Raw genomic sequence first — 15832 nt, forward strand, 5'->3', positions numbered from 1 at the left:
GCGTGGGGCGCGGGCAGTGCGGGCGAGTGTGCCTGCAGCGCGGCGCTGGGCGGCCGGTGGCGCGCGCTCTTCTGGTGCGCGCGCAGGCCGGCCAGCTGCGAGTAGGCGCTCTGGCACACCTGGCACTTATAGGGGCGCTCGCCCGTGTGCAGGCGCACGTGGTTGCGCAGCGTGGACGACTGGCTGAAGCGGCGGTTGCAGAAGCGGCACACGAAGGGCTTGTCCAGCGTGTGGATGCGCATGTGCGAGCGCAGGTTGCTGCGGGAGTTGAAACCTCGGTGGCAGATGACGCAGCGCATGCGGCCCGCGGTGCCGGTCGCGGAGTCCGCCGGGTGGAAGTCCTCTGGCAGCGCGCGGAGGGAACGCGGGACCCACGGCGCAGGCGGGAGGGAAAGAGAGCAGCCCGATTAGCACCTACTCCGGCTGCTCCCGGTCCCCGTGTACTCACTCCCTTGAAGATAGTGGGCCACACAGCCCCGAGGGCGCCGCGGGGCAGTGACTGTGGTCTAATAGCAGTTACATTGCACCAGGACCCAACCTGGGAGGACTTGGTGACATGGCCCCAGGAAACCTTAGCTTTCTCGTCTGAAAAACGGGAGGCAGTCCGGGTAGGTAGAGGCAAGCAGATCTCTGAGATCCAGACCAGCCAGGACTATGTGCAGAGACCCTGTCTCACAAAGCAAAAGATGGGGTAGTGTCAGGTGGGGTAGGCAGAGCCTGGTGACCAGAATTGGATTCCGTGGACCCACGTGGTGAAGGAGAGAACTGTCTCTCACTAGTGGCCTCTAACCTCCACATGCGCGCAGTGGCAGGCATGCCTAGATGCACACAAAATATGTAAAATGTAAAAATGAAGTTTTTTGTTTGTTTAAAAGTCTCGTAGGACCACTATGGGCTAGTAGGATTTTGCGAGTTTATTAGAAACTCGCAAACTAAAGTCAACGGAAAAATTTTCGCTATGTTTAGCTGTAATGTGAGAAATGCCTGGGTCCTAATAGGCTACACATAAAGGATTGCAACTATAGCGACCCTGAAAAGCCCTCTCATCTACTCGCTCACAAACATTCACGGAGGACTCAGTGTACCTAGGAACTACTGTTTGCCCATTTTCTCATTCCAAGTGGAGGCAAAGAGCACTCAGGGAAATCAGTGCTCTGTAGACACTAGCCTGTGATCCTCGGGCTGCTCTTTCTTCTCTCTCTCTCTCTCTCTCTCTCTCTCTCTCTCTCTTTCTTCCTTCCTTTTTTTTTTTTGCCATATTTTTAGACAGGGTTTCCCTGTGTAACTTGCTCTGTAGACCAGGCTGACCTTGAACTCAGAGAGCTGCCAGCCTCTGCCTCCAGAGTGCTAGGAGTAATGGTGTGCACTAGCATGCCTGGCTTGCTTCTCTTAAAAACAAAGAAATAAACGAATTAATAATAGGGCATAATGACACACTCCTTTGATCTCAACATTGGAAGTGGAGGCAGGAGAATCAAGTTCAAGGTCACCCTTAGCTACAGAATGAGTTGGGAGGCCAGCCTGGGATACACGACACACACTACCTTTAAAAAAAAATGTCCTGAGAGTTTCTTAGAGCCCTGAAAGGTTTCATTCACACTGGAGAAATCCAGGTATCTCAGTACCAAAAAGGACACGGGTCTTGAGCCAGTGGCTTCTACTGTGATGAGCCATCTCAAGACACATGGGCTCATTCTGTCTGCTATACCTCTTCAGAACACAAGCCATGCAACTGCTTGATGCCAGGCCCTACACTAGGACCTGGACAGAGCTAAGAGGGGACACAGAGATGCCTTCACCCCAGGCCTTCTCTTTCCAGATGAGGAAGCTGAGGCACAAAACCAGTCTCGACAACCATACAGCAGACTTGAAACCAGTATGTAGTCCTGCTGTTCTGTCCAGCACTCCAGACACCCCATCACCTTTCTGGAGTTTGCCAATCTCTGCCTGCCGACAACCGATCTGGTCCAGAAAGCAAGACTGCCTTTTCTGTGCTCAGCCTGTGCCAGCTGCTCTGGAAGAAGTGGCCTTATTTGACCAGTAGATCCCATGTGTATAATGCCACTGGAGGTTGAAGCAGGGTCCTCAGAGACCAGAAGGTTCCCTGTCCCCTAGCACTCCCCTCCTTGATCATTGTCACCATGACCCCACGGGGGAATACCTACCATGCTTGTTTTTCTTCTGCTCCTCTTCCAGGCCTGGCACACCAGGGATGCCCAGGAAGGTGTTGTGGGAATTTCCATACCACACCAGCAGCTCCTGGTCTGGAGGGATCATCTGCAGGGAGAGAAGCAAAAGGAGGTCAAGGAGGTGGCAGCTGCCAGCAGGAGGCAGGGGTCTCTGCATACCCAGCCCTGAGAAATCAAAGCTATCCCACTGAGCTATCCCAGACACACTGTATAGCTATTGAAGGCCCCAGGACATTGTCCCCTCGGTCTTCCTCTCTTTGCCCAGGTCATTTTATCATTTCTGTCCTAGCTTCACACAAAAGGATCCAAATCGATAACTGTAATGACAAATAAAAAAGAAAGGTGAAGAGGGTACCATTCAGTGGGGCCACTAAGCAAACATACCACGTGCAGCAGAGTTAGTGCAAGAGGATTACTGGGAGAAGGGGAGGAAGAGAGTGAAAGGCCATGTCAGAGTGGGGACATGAGAGAGGCAGGCAGATAGACAGACAGACAGGGAAGAAAGAAGAGAGGCAAGAGAGTGAGCTGTGCCTGGGGGGCACTTTTAAGGGGTGCACATGCTGCACAGCTGATAATGGAAAAGCACCTGGCGACGGGTGATGACGTAACTGTTTGGCAGCAGAGGCAGGTTGCTGCCATGGTGCAAACTCACCATACCGCAAGAAAACAAAAGAAAAAGAGCTCAGGGGTGGAAAATAGCTCAGTTGCTAGAAGGCTTGCTTAACACACACAAAGGCCTGGACTAGATCCCCAGGTCTGTGTGAAACAGTCCTGGTAGTCAGTGCCATCCCCAGTACTTGGGCTGGAGGCAGGACTGTCAGAAGTTCAAGGTCCTCCCTGACCATGTAGACATCTTGAGAACAACCTGTAACACATGAAACTGTCTCCAAAGGAAGAGGAGTAAGCCTGACAAGCAGAAAACCTAAAAAAATTTTCTTTTCTTCTTCTTTTTAGTCCAGGGGAATTAGAGTCAGCCAGCCCTCAGGGTCATCAGACTGAGCCAGATGTTTCTAAGGAGTGTGGACTGTGGGGTACCCTGTGGCTTCACCCCGCCTGATAATATTCCAGAAGTGGCTCTTATCCCAAGCGCCTGAGGCAGCATGGAGTCACACGTGGTTCTCTTCCCAGCACAGGGTTCCCTGCAGGACTCAATGCGTGTGACAGGTGCTAAGAAAGGAACCTTGGGATTGACAAACACCTACACCTCTGGAAACACCGCACAGCCTTAAACAAAATGCTTCTCCGTGTCCTAGGCCAGTCATCAAGAAACCCAGAGCAGCCCGATGGTAGGAGCGCATGGATTTCATACCAACATTTCGGAGGCAGAGGTAGAGGCAGGCGGATCTCTGTGAGTTTGAAGTCAGCCTGTCTGCAGAATGAGTTCCAGAACAGTCAGGGATACACAGAGAAAAAGAAAAGAAAAGAGGAAAAAGAAAGAAACCCAGAGCTCATGACCAGCCAGACTTTGCTGCTCTTAAGAGAATGATGACATTGAGGCTACTAACCAAGGGAGCATGAGGCAGCTATCCAAGGGACCTGCTCTCTGGACCTCAGCCAAGACAGACAAACAGAGAGACAGCCTGTCTCTCTCCAGAGGCTGGCCTGGCCCTCCATAACGCTGACCATAGATACCGGAGGTCACTGTGTGAAGTGTCCAGGGAAACTCAGACAGTTCAACTAACAACTTTGCCTTGTTCCTTCTTGGCTTCTCTTTTAGCGGAAGCACAGGAGACCGTATGAAGGAGGACTGGGGAGATAGCCCAGTTAGGAAATATTTGCCTTGTAAGCCCATGAGGGCCTGTCTGGAAAAGTTAGGCTTGGTGGTATACACTTATAATCCCAGTGGAGACGGATCCCTAGAGTTTGCCGGCCAGTCAGTCTAGACTAATTGCCAGGCCCTAAGCCAGCGAGAGATCTTGTCTCAAGAAACAAGGTGTCTGGGCAACAGCGCCTGAGGTTGATGTCTGGTTTCTACACACTAGTACATACATACAACACAGTATACACATACCATACAACACAAGCATACACCATACGCATATACACAACACAAATATATATACACATGCACACACAACATAAGCATATACACACAACAAAACACAAGCAAACACACACACAACACAAACATACACACAGAAGAACACAAGCCTATACACACACAACACAACACAAGCATATACACACACAACACAAACAAACATACACAAAACCACAAGCATATATACACACAATACAAGCATACATACACAAAATAAGTATATATACATGTACACACAAAGAAAAATCACATGGCATTCCACCCTTGAGTGTCTGGAGCCACCCCAGAGTAGTGGTCAGAGAGAGTTTCTCCCCTTCCATGTGAGCCAGAAAGTGTCGGGTCCACCTTCCATGGAGGGAACCCACAAGAGTCCCCAGACCATCCACCAGTCTCCAAAAGGAGAGCGAGCTGTGACAGGAGGGGAGACCAGGAAGCTACAGGTGTCTTGACTGCTGTTTCCCTACAGAGACTCAGCCTAATGTCACCACGTCACCATGTCCCTTCACACCAACCCATAGCCCCCGGCCTCACAGCAGCCCAGGAGCATGCGGGTGGCCAGTTCCACTGGGGAGGTTAAATATGGAAAACAAGTATGCATCTTTCTAAACACAAGCAAGACGACACAGGGTCTCAAAGATAACAGGCAGCTTGGAACCTGACCCTAGAGCGTAAGTCCTTCAGCATCTCCTCACCATCATGATCACCATCCAAACCATCCAAGACCGAGGGCCAGAGCTGGAGGCCTCTCCTTGAAGAGGAGGGAAGAAAGGTCTGTGGAGCCCTCAAAGATGCGGATGATGGAATTTGAATATTTAAATATTGATTGAGGGTTTTTGTTTGCTTTTAAAGATATGGATTCGGAAAGAGACTACTGTTCAAGACGGATCTCGCTTCCCCAGGTCCCTGTATGACTGACTTGTATATCCCTCGAAGGCGGCCTCTAGGTCGCCTGCACACATGCTGTAGGAGACAGCTACAGAGGGCCCTGCTCAGTCCTGGAGTCGGGGCTGTTGGGATCACTCAGGCTCTGTACCCGCCAAGCACACAAGTGTGTCTCTTGGCCTCAGTTCTCTCTATGGTAGAGCACAGCCGTCCCTATTTTACAGGCCTCCCTGAGAGCTGCTGGGAGACAGGACCACAGACACAAAGCCTGCTGTACTACAAAGCTGTGGAATTGCTGTTCACTCACTGTTTTCCTAGCTTGCCAAATCCCCAGAGGAACTAGCAGTGATCTGGGCACTTTGAGTCACTGTAATAAAGCCCAGGGCCGTTGCGGGGTGAAAATTCACCAGGGACTAAGCACAGGCATGGGCTGGGGGTGTGCCTCAGTAGGTGGAGTGCTTACTTGGGGCGTATGAAGCTCCGGGTTTGGAGCTCAGCTCCACTCCAGCATGTAAACCCAGCACTGAGGGGGTAGAGTCAGGAGATCAGAAGTTCAAGAGACCCTCTTCGTCTAGATAGTGAATGGCTGGTCTCAAGACCAGCCTGGGCTACGTGAGACTGTGTGCCTCCAAAATAAATAAGTAGATCCTAGAATAGCTACTCGGCAGTTAAAAGCACTGGCTGCTCTTTCAGGGGACTTGTGCAGTAACACACAACCATCAGTGACTCCTGGGTCCAGGGGATCTAACACCCTCTCCTGGCCTCCAAGGACTACAGGCACACATGTGTGCATATACATACATGCATACAAAATATGCATACACGTATAATAAAATAAATACTTTTAAATTTAATGAATAAATACTAAACTTATTTTTTTATTCAACTTTAAAAAAATGAAACTCCACGGGAATACGGTTCTAACTGTGCCCCAGTAACACCATTCACCATAATGGTGAGTCTCTCTCTTCTGACCCCATGCCAACTGTTGCCTCTGCCCCTCTGGGAGTGTTTCCCCCAAAACGAGTCATTTTGAGACTTTGAAAAAAAATGCAGATTTAGGCTTTAAGAGAGAAATATAAAAAAACAGTATAACTTCTGGTTTAACAAGATCTACTTTAGAAATGAGCTTGTATTAACCAGGCGTGGTGACACAAGCCTTTAATCCCAGCACTCGGGAGTTCAAGGCCAGCCTGCTCTATAGAGTGAGTTCCAGGACAGCCAGGGCTGCACAGAGAAATCCTGTCTTGAAAAAAGAAAACGAGCGACAACAATCCTAAGACTTTTCAGGAAAGGAAACCCGCTAAGGAGAATGCGCTGGAGCTGGGAATGAAACCTCCCCAGACAGATGAAGGCTATGAGCAGCCCCCAAGTCCCCTTCAAAAGGATTAAGTGTTGCTTTGACCTTGAGAGCCTGGAACCCCCTGCCTCTGGTCTCCACTTACTAAATACTAAAATTAATTTTTTTTCAACCTGAAAAGTGAAGCCTGTGGACATGTGTTGAGGGGTGTCTGAATGTGTGTCTGATGTGTTGGAGCCCAGGATCCTCCAGAACTTGCACCCTCTTTTCTGAGACCCTGAAAGTCTGTGCACAGACCGCATCAGTGCATTGAACGGCCACAGCCCCTGCAGGCCTCTCAGGCACTGCTCCTGCTGAGTGCAGCTGGTCCAGACCGGAAGGGCTGAGAACCCAGATCAGCTGGTCACTCAAGTTTCTGGTCTGGACATGCCACGAAGCAAGCAGTCCCCAAAGGAACTGATCCCCATTTGGTGAAACCCTCTCTGTCAGGCCCATTACCTGATTCTTGCTGTCAAGCCTCATGACCCCGTGGCTAGTTCCTAACAGTCGCTCCTTAACGCTAGTCCTACCGCCCATTTCAACGACAGAAGGGCAATGACAGGCTTTCAGGTTTGCCTTCTTAATACAAATTCATGACACCCCATTGAGCACGCTCCCGGGAGGCTCTGACACTGCCCTTTCCCGGAGCGACACAGAAGCATCTCGGTGTCATCTGGATGATCATCCGTTTCCATTGTGCGCAGATGTCCTGACACAACAATTAATAGAGCCCCAACAAGAATATGCTGGCCCGGGAGGCCACACAGCACGGCCAGCCACACTTTAGCTCTGCAGCAGATGGGCTGGCGTCCAATCAGAGTCTCCCCAAGCTTGGACCTTCATTTCTTCATCCTTAAAATGGGGACAGGAGCTGTAACGAGGCTCAGGAAGAGAGGACCTATTTGCTATGTATAGGGCCCTGGGTTCCGCCCATGGAACCATGAGAAAAAGCAAAATACACACTGGGTTCAGTCCCCACTACAAAAGCAAGAAGTTGCTAAGGCCCTTTGGAAATACTGTCGGTGTAGTGTCAGGGCATGAGAAGTGCTCCGGAAAGCATCATTAGTGGTGCTGATCACTAGTGATGGTAATTGTCAGAGCCACTACCGAGCAAGGTCACAAGGAAAATGGTGCTTGTCCTCCGAGTTGAGAAAAGAGATGAGGACCTAAGAAAAATAAAAGATGCAGCTGCCCCGAAACTAGAAGAAACGAGAAGGCCCACATTTCAGGACAACCATTTGCCAATACAATACAATGAAGCAGAAGCAGGAGAGACTGGGGATTTTCTTCCCATTGTAAAACACCCAGATGGGGGTGTTTGGTTAGTGTGATAACAGACTCCTCAAGCCCTCCCTTGCCATGATCTCTTGCTTCCTTGGTGAGTCAGTTTTGTTTTCCTGGAAGAGGTGGGTCCCTATGGACACCCATCATCCAGAGAAAGATGTATTATTAATATTTAGTATACCCTTGTTTTTTGCTGGGTGCTGCCAAGAAATGTAGTTTGAGGCACCTGAGGCACGATTGAGTTAGTGTCCACGCAGAAGCAAAACCAAAAGGCTGAACGCCCGCTCCCCAAGTCACCCCAACTTGGAATGCAGAATTTGTAGAAGAACTTGAGTGTTGGCCTGAGTTTCCAAACCCAATCACCTCTGTCTCCATTTAAGTGATCCATAACATTATCTTTGTGGAATGTTCTATAGCAGCAATCGAGTATTCTTCCTACTGAAGAGAGGCATTTCCCCCCTCCATTTTGGCAAGCAATGGGTTACTGTTATGAAATATAAATACTGCTTGTGAGTGGCAGGAAGACCAAGTAAACAGATCATGGCAAAGGTCCCTCTCTTGGCTAACAGCTCCCTCTTCACACACACACACACAGAACAAACAGATGATTATTCAAGACTTCCCAAGAGCCGCCTGGGTGAGCAGAAATATGTCTGCTCATACCCGGAACTACAAGTAGAATTCTGACATTGTTAGAAAATGATTTGAGAGAATTGTTGCTATGAAAAAAATGTATCCAGCTTCATTTATGAACAGTAATTTTGAACCAGATAGAGTAGTGAATGCCTTTGATCCCAGCACTCTGGAGAATGAGCTGGGTGGATCTCTCTGAGTTTGAGGTCAGCCTGTCTTCATGGTGAGTTCCAAGACAGCTAGGGCTACCTAGTAAGACCCTGCTTCTGCCTCTCAAGTGCTGAGATTAAAAGCATATGCCACTACCACCCGGCAAAAAAACCCCCCAAAAATTAAAGTAATTTGAAATTGTCTTGTGTTTCCTTGTGCCTCACTTAACAGCCCCTTCTTAGCTGGATAGCTCTCTCTAAACACTGTGATTCATGTGGGAAGCATATGTATGACAAATACATCATATGTGGGATAATGTGTGTGCCACAAAGATGTGTGTGTATGGTCCATTCTTTCATAAACTTAAATTTCTGTTAAACATAGATGAACTTTTTTCTCCTAATCATACAAATTGCAATCCCTCTCTAGAAATATTCCTTACCCTCCTTGTCCCCTGAATCATACTTCCGGATAAATATCATTCACATGTCCTGCTCTGACTTCGATTCCCACCAGTCTAATGTGTCTGATATGATGGGATGCAGGCCATCTGTTTGCTCCAGCTTTGAGCCCAAGTGCCAACAAGATATAGGTATTCTTGGCCAGCCTCCTGTGTCTGTGTCCATGTTCATGTGTGTGTGTGTGTGAATCTGTGCATGTATGAGTGTGTGTTTGTGTGTGTGCATGTGTGTTTGTGTATATATATGTGTACAGGTGAGTGTATATGTGGGTATAAAGGTATGCGTAAGAGAGCCAGAAGGGTGAGAACGCAAGAGGATGTGCTTTGCTATGAGAATGTTCAGCTGCACCAAAAGCCAATTCTAGAAGGTAGCAATCCAGCTGGATGGCCACAGGAGTCGTGCTGGTCCTGCCTGAGCTACTTCTGGTACTAAGCTGACACTCCTCAGCCCTCCTAGCATTTCCGAACTCCAGGGGCAGACCTGCTTGTCTTTCCATACTCTCTGATTCCTGGTTGGTCTTCCTTGGGCTAACGTTCTGCTGGGACCCAGGCCCTGGCCATACAAAACCTAGATAAAGTTTATTCTGCCACCATCCCTGTCAAAGTCCCAAAGGTCTGGTCATTCTGGAACAATAAGACTCAAGTCCAAGAAGCTAGCAGGCCTGGACAGGCTAGAGAGCATGATGTGTGGGAGCCTTCTAAAGTGAACAAAAGTAGAACCAGGGCCATAGGCCTTGGGAGAAAAGGGGGGTAGTCCTGAAGGTAGGATATCCTGGCAGAGACAGAAAAGCTAAAGGCATCTGGGGAGGTGGTGAGGGAGGGAGCAGTGGTAGCCAAGGCAGGGTGGGGGAATGGGGGTACACCAGCAGGATTCCTTGAACAGGATCTCTTGGCATGCAGCTTGGCTGTGTCTTGCCCTGGTCTGGATGTGGGAAGTTGTCTAAATGCTGTGAGGGGTAGCAGGGCTGTCCTACTGTATTTTCCAAGAGTTTACACTTTTGCTAACTTGTTTTGGAAGTCCCTTGGTAGTGGGTCAGTTCAGGGGCTTGGCTGCTCTTCGAGGTTAGAGAGCAACTTCAATGAGTCTGAACTTGAGACTCCTTTCCTCAGTAACATGTCGGGGGGGGGGGGGCGGTGGTGTTCAGAGCTCTAGGCCACCACGCAACGGCAGGTTTCTGTGTTCATAAACTCAAGATTCTCCTTGTGTGAGGGTCAGCACGTGGGAGACCTGACACAGGGAGCTATTGTTGAGCCACATACCACTGGCCCCATGTCTGCAGATGACACACAGCTAAACCTCCATGGACATACATCCTTTATCAGAGCCAAGTGCAGCTCCAGTCTACTTCCACTTGGTGTTCTGCTACATTATTCTACCTTCTGAACCCCTGCACACTCTCTTCTGTGTCCAAGATGTTCACCACATGTTCAAACTCTGTCTTCTCCCAGCTATATCACAAGCTTCCCATACAGGGCATTCTCCTGGCAATCACAGCACAACAAGCCTCAGTTCTGAGCCCAGGCAGAGCCAGTTGGGCCAGCACCAAAGTCTGTCTTCTTTGGCCACAGAACACAACTGCTTTTGCACACTCCTCACCCTGTGACACGTCTCCATCTGTCCCTGTGCGTACCTCGATGGCCTTGTAGAAGATGCTGGTGCCAATCTGGACCACCTCCAGGTTCTGCTCCTGCTCATTCCGGGCACACTTGATGTAGGTCATCCAGCTTCGGTGGTCTTCCTGGCTGGCATCGATGAAGTAGCGTACTGTGCCATCCTCGTTGAATACCTGGGCACAAGTGGAGCAGTGGTGGGGTGAGACAGGGCTGTGCTGCCTGTGTGGCCCAGGCCAGACCCATCTGTAGACATTCTCCTTTCTCCCAACAGCTCCAGGAAGTGGCTAAAGCTTTTGTTAGCTATTCTGTTCAATCCAGGAAAGTGAGGTTAGGGGGCACCATGACTTGTCTGGGGCAAGGGGCAAATAAGGAGTCAGTCTTCAGGGACCCACATGCTTACTATGACAAGGATCTGCCATCCCCAGAAGAGAAATGTCCTCACGAGATCCCTAACCAGATGACATGCTCTTCTGCTCCCTGTCCAGGTTTGCTACAGAACCTCAAAGAGGGAACAAGAGCTTAAGAGGCAAATCTAGCTTGCCAGGGACTCTTGGCCTGGTCTAAGCCCTTATGTGAAGCTAACAGCTAAGGGTCCTCAGAGCTCAAAGCACATGCTAAGTTCCTGATGGGGCAAAGGCTGGAAGACGCCCACTAGGTATCCAAAGGAGGGAGAAGGCAAGGCCTCTGGTCATCTCTCTGCTCTCTCCCTCCAGTTCCTCTGAACAGCTGCAGGTATCACACTGATCTCCTGCCAGGTGGGGCTGCTAGGATGGCAACAGGGGACGCAATGGGATTGAGTAGTAGGTGTACCATCTGGCTACCGTGTCTGTGCAGGTCTGGGGAGGGGGTGAGCAATGGAGGAGGGCTACTACTGGGCCGACTTTGTCCTAAGGGGGGTGTCCCTGGCATCTGACACTGTCAGAGGTGGGGTAGAGTCAAAAGCCAGAGATGGAAGTCTTTCAGATACCCATTTCCTCCTGCAAAATGAGAATGATAATCCATAGGGCTGAGGAGATAAGCTCACATCACAGCCCTCAGGCTGGGGAACAAGCCTGCTGACTCAGCCGTCAGCCATGGTTATTTTGGATGCCACAGACCTGGGATTGGGAAAGCTATTCTCAAGAAACGCCCAGCTTCCACTGTCCTCTACTCCAGCCACACTTCACCATAGGCCAGCGCCGGAGACCCACCCTTGCTGCCTCTAAGGCCAGGGAAAGAACTGGCTAGCTTGGAGAAGCCCAGAGAGCCCTTCTTCCCAGCGTCTGCACCAGACCTCCCCTGAATCTCACACTCAGCCGCCCTGAATCTCAGCACTTGTCACAGGTGAAGTGTGGCTAACAGTCTTGCTTGGGAAGCTTGGAAGCCAGAAGGGTCAGATATTTTTCCAAACCAGGCAAAAGAGAAAGAACCATTGGCAGAGAAAGCTACAGGACAGGAGAGTGGTACCCTAGGGAGTGTTCAAAGGGACAGCATCCACAGCTCCAGAACTGAAGCTCTGGTACAGGCCAGATAGGGCTCTCTTCTGACACCAGTGGACACAACCCTCGAGAGAGCCAGCCCACTTGTCCACCCGAATCCATCTCCAAAGCTCCGGCCTACCTCCCACATCAGATTGTTGTTCTTGCAGAGATCCACGTGCTCCGGAGCAATGACGCGGCCGGTGAAGGGCCCCATCTCCGTGCCTGCCTTGATCCACGTCTTGGAGAAGATGCCAAGGCCCTCGCCTGGGATGGAACTCTGAGCGATGATCACTTCCACCGGCAGCACCAGGCTGGACAGCTTCTGTACCTCTGCGGGGGGAGGGGGTGGTGTTATAGGAACCCGGTCATATTTGCGCAGAGAAGGCCCTACCCTTCCCATCCAGGACACGCTCTCCCTGCTCAGCTCTCCCTGCTCAGCTCTCCCTGCTCAGCGCACAAGCAGTCCCAATAGGGGCGAATATCTCCAGTAGCGCTCTATAGTATCTCCAATAGGGGCCTGTGTGCAGAGGTTCAGTCTTATTTTGCAACTCAGGACCCCCTGTGCTTTCTAAAAGTGAGCGGTGCATCGTGATTTATTTCTCTTTTTGGGGGAGAGTTACTCCGGATCGAAGCCAAAGCCTTGCGCATGTAGCGCTCTGCCGCCGAACTGTCTCAGCAGTCCTTGGGGCTCATTTCTACAAGTCTTTACACAAATTCTGCAAACATCCACAGTCTTCAGCGCCTTCCAGAGAGGAAAAGCCTAAGAACCAGTGAGAACGCATTGTGTTTACAGACAGGGAAACTGAGGCCGGGTCTGGCGAAGAGGTAACGTCCAACCCGGGAACTCTTCACTCAGCCTTGTTCCTGGATGTTCGATTGCTACCTCTGGGCTCACTGCGTGTCTCCCGTGTCTCCCGATCGTGGTCAGCACTGAGGACAGATCCCCAGCTCGGAAGGTTGCACCCGCGCAGAAAAAAACACTTGCTTCTGCAAACTGAGCCCAGCTCTCCTGACATCACCCCCTGCCACGCCGGTGTTCCACTCTGCTCCAGGTTCTAGAGTGCCAGCGAGGCCGGCACCCGGATCAGGCGAGCTCTGAAGTCGCCTTAATGGGCGAGGAAGAACCAGTGGTCCCTAGCTCCCAGAGGATCCCCGGTGGGGCCTCTGCAGCAGGGGTGGGAGCGGCGAGGCGCACAGGGGCGGCCTCCTTGTCTTACAAGGTTCCCCTCTAAGCTACCTGGGAAAATACCCGGCGAGCCGGCCGGCTGAAAGGGGGGGTTAAACGGTGTCCATTGCGAAGCGGCCGGCAATTTGTCACGCTGTTAAAGTGATCGCATTCATTCGTCTCCATTCGAAAGAAATTGCTAATTCTAAATTCATTAGCCCTGGAAGAAAGCTGTAGCAGTAAATTGTATCTCAATGCGGAGGGGACTTGTTTAAAAGGGGCCGAGGAATTCTCCTTACAAAAAGGGAGGATTAGATGGTTGACATAGCGTGAATGGAAGTGGAATTAGTCTTCACGGTAAATTAAGAGAGGAACAGCAATCTTAAAGGGGAAGAGAGGGCGACGCTCAGAGACGCCAGCGCTGGGGAAAGATATTGTTTGCGGGGTGACGAGTGAGGAATAAGAACTTGAGACATCTTAAAGAAAAGGAACTTTCCTCGCTCTTTCTCTTCCTCGCTCTCTTCGGCTTTTTCTCTCCTGGCCTGCCCGCCCTCCGCCCCTTCCCCGGCCCCGGCTGTCTTTTAAAGTTTTTGGTTTAAGTGGGAACTTTCGCGGGTCAAGCCCAAGTTAACCAAATGAATTTAAAACCCGTTCTTTTTGAGTCAACTGCTATTACACGCCCAGTAAGGCTTTTAATGCCAGGAAACCGAGAGCCTCCAGGGTGGAGGCTGGGGTGGGGAGAGAAGACACAGAAGAGTCTAGCTGACCGAGGTCGGTCGTCTAGGTCGCCGGGATTTGGTCCTAGAGCGCCCTGCGTTCCTAGCTGCCTCAGCTCTGCTTCGGTGTGGCTGTTGCAGCCAGGGTTTAATCCACGGAAAAACTAAGGTGCGCTGATCAGGGAGAGCATCCAGATTGGGGACAGGAGCCCCAAACCCAGTGTTCCCTATCTGGCCACCGCGCCGGTAGCCTGAGAATTGGGGATAGACAGGAAGAGGGAAGGAGAAGAGCCCCGACGGCGACTCACCTCCTGAGAAGGACTGTGCCAGGACTTCAGCGGTGAAGGCGGTCTTTGGGCTGGCGTGGTGGCTCTTGTCCTCCAGCAGCTGTTCGCCTAACACATTGCGCCATCGGCCATATAAGAAACTGTGCAGAATGTCGGAGGTGATGACCTCTGCCAACGCCAGCCCCGGAGCCTTCAGCCCTGTTTTGAGCACCAGGGCCTCAGCTGGGAGCACAGAGCCCATCATGGGCGTCCAGGAGCTCACCGTCGCTGCGAAAGGACGGCTGGGTGGACTTCAGAGAGGTGGGCAAGGAAGAGGGAGCACAAGAGAGGAGCGCGCACAACACGAGGGAGGAGGAGGGAGAGGAGCCAGGGGAGGATGCTCTAGGGAGTGAGTGGTAAGGGGGGGGGGATGGCTGGGAGGAAAGTGAACCAAGAGGGAGGTACACAAAATCTGCAAAGATGGTAAAGGGCTGGAATTCCGCGGGTGGAGACGGGGGCGGGTACCAGGAGGGGTGCGGGATGGGTGGGAGGTGAGTGACTGCCGAGAAACACCGACCAAGGGCTCTCGGTTGCCCACTCGCCTCCTGCACATCCAGTCAGGACCGTCTTCCCCTGGCAAAATCTCAGCTCCTTTATAGGAGCCGCAGTGACCCTCCTAATTGGTTATTAATGACCCCCTGACGTCGAAGGACAGACTTGTACCCGGCCAGGCTCGAAGGAGCCTTCACCGACAGCACGAGGGGCGGGGGCAGCACGGACCGCTTAGAAAAGTCTCCCTCTGCTCCTCCCTCCCCTCTGGTCCTTCCTCCTCCCCTCCTCCTCCTCTCCCCGTGGGAAGCTCCAGGCAGGGAGGGAGGGTCAGCCCGCGGCCGCGAGAGGAGGGGTTGGAGTAGGGGCTGCGACACAGCAAGGCTCTCCCATACTCCAGGGACTAGACTGAGTAAGAGGGGACTCATGACTGCGAGTCCAGAGTGCCCCCGCGCCCACCTGTCCCAGACAAGATCCTTGGTCACTACGGTCCCCGGCCAGGCTTTGACCTTCCTGACACTGCGGGCCACTCCCTGGGCTGCGGGCAGCTTGCTGTTCTCCTTGACCAAGCCCAGTATCTGATCGGGTTTTCCTCTCTCCCTTGCCCCCACCCCTGGGCCCTGCTCTCTTAGAAACTTCACGTCCTAGGCTGCCACAGCAATATCTCCTGCGCTAGCAGAGCTACCCACGCCGGCTTCGGCTTCGCTTCAAACGGGGCTCCTCGAGAGCTCTGCTGGTGGAGCGCAGCCGGTTGCAGAGGGCTGGTGAGGCGGAACCACCCGTGCCGTCGGGGCTGGATCCCACCTAGGATGGCTCCCAGCACTAGGAGTATTAGGTTGGGCTGGAGGATTGTGAAGGCTGACCCACTTCCACGCTTGCCATCAGATACTCGCATTTGTGAGATACTCTGCAAGGTGGGAATTGCAGGGACCCAAAACCAATGCCTCGGAAATTATAGGAAGCCCCGGGGCAAACCCATCTGCTGGACTCCGCTTTTGAATCCAGCTACTGGGATCTGGGATCCTAGAAAACTTCCAGGCGTTTCTCTTTCCTTTTAGTCTTCGAATGAATGATCGTTCTTTCT

General features: G+C 51.6%; 1 protein-coding gene across 1 annotated transcript in view; it reads right to left on the minus strand.

Annotated features, from left to right (window-relative positions):
- Prdm12 (PR/SET domain 12) overlaps positions 1–14923 on the minus strand; it is a 15313-nt gene extending 390 nt beyond the window's left edge. The window contains exons 1-5 of the mRNA XM_005346719.2: positions 14242–14923; positions 12192–12382; positions 10610–10765; positions 2166–2277; positions 3–343 (exon numbers count right to left, since the gene is read on the minus strand). Of these exons, the coding sequence (XP_005346776.1) occupies positions 3–343; positions 2166–2277; positions 10610–10765; positions 12192–12382; positions 14242–14464 (1023 nt within the window). The 5' untranslated portion in view covers positions 14465–14923. The remainder of the gene's footprint in view (positions 1–2; positions 344–2165; positions 2278–10609; positions 10766–12191; positions 12383–14241) is intronic.
- Between the last annotated feature and the right edge of the window lie 909 nt (positions 14924–15832).

This window comes from Microtus ochrogaster, chromosome 4, assembly GCF_000317375.1.
Source record: "Microtus ochrogaster isolate Prairie Vole_2 chromosome 4, MicOch1.0, whole genome shotgun sequence".
In the NCBI taxonomy this organism is placed as follows: Eukaryota; Metazoa; Chordata; class Mammalia; order Rodentia; family Cricetidae; genus Microtus; species Microtus ochrogaster.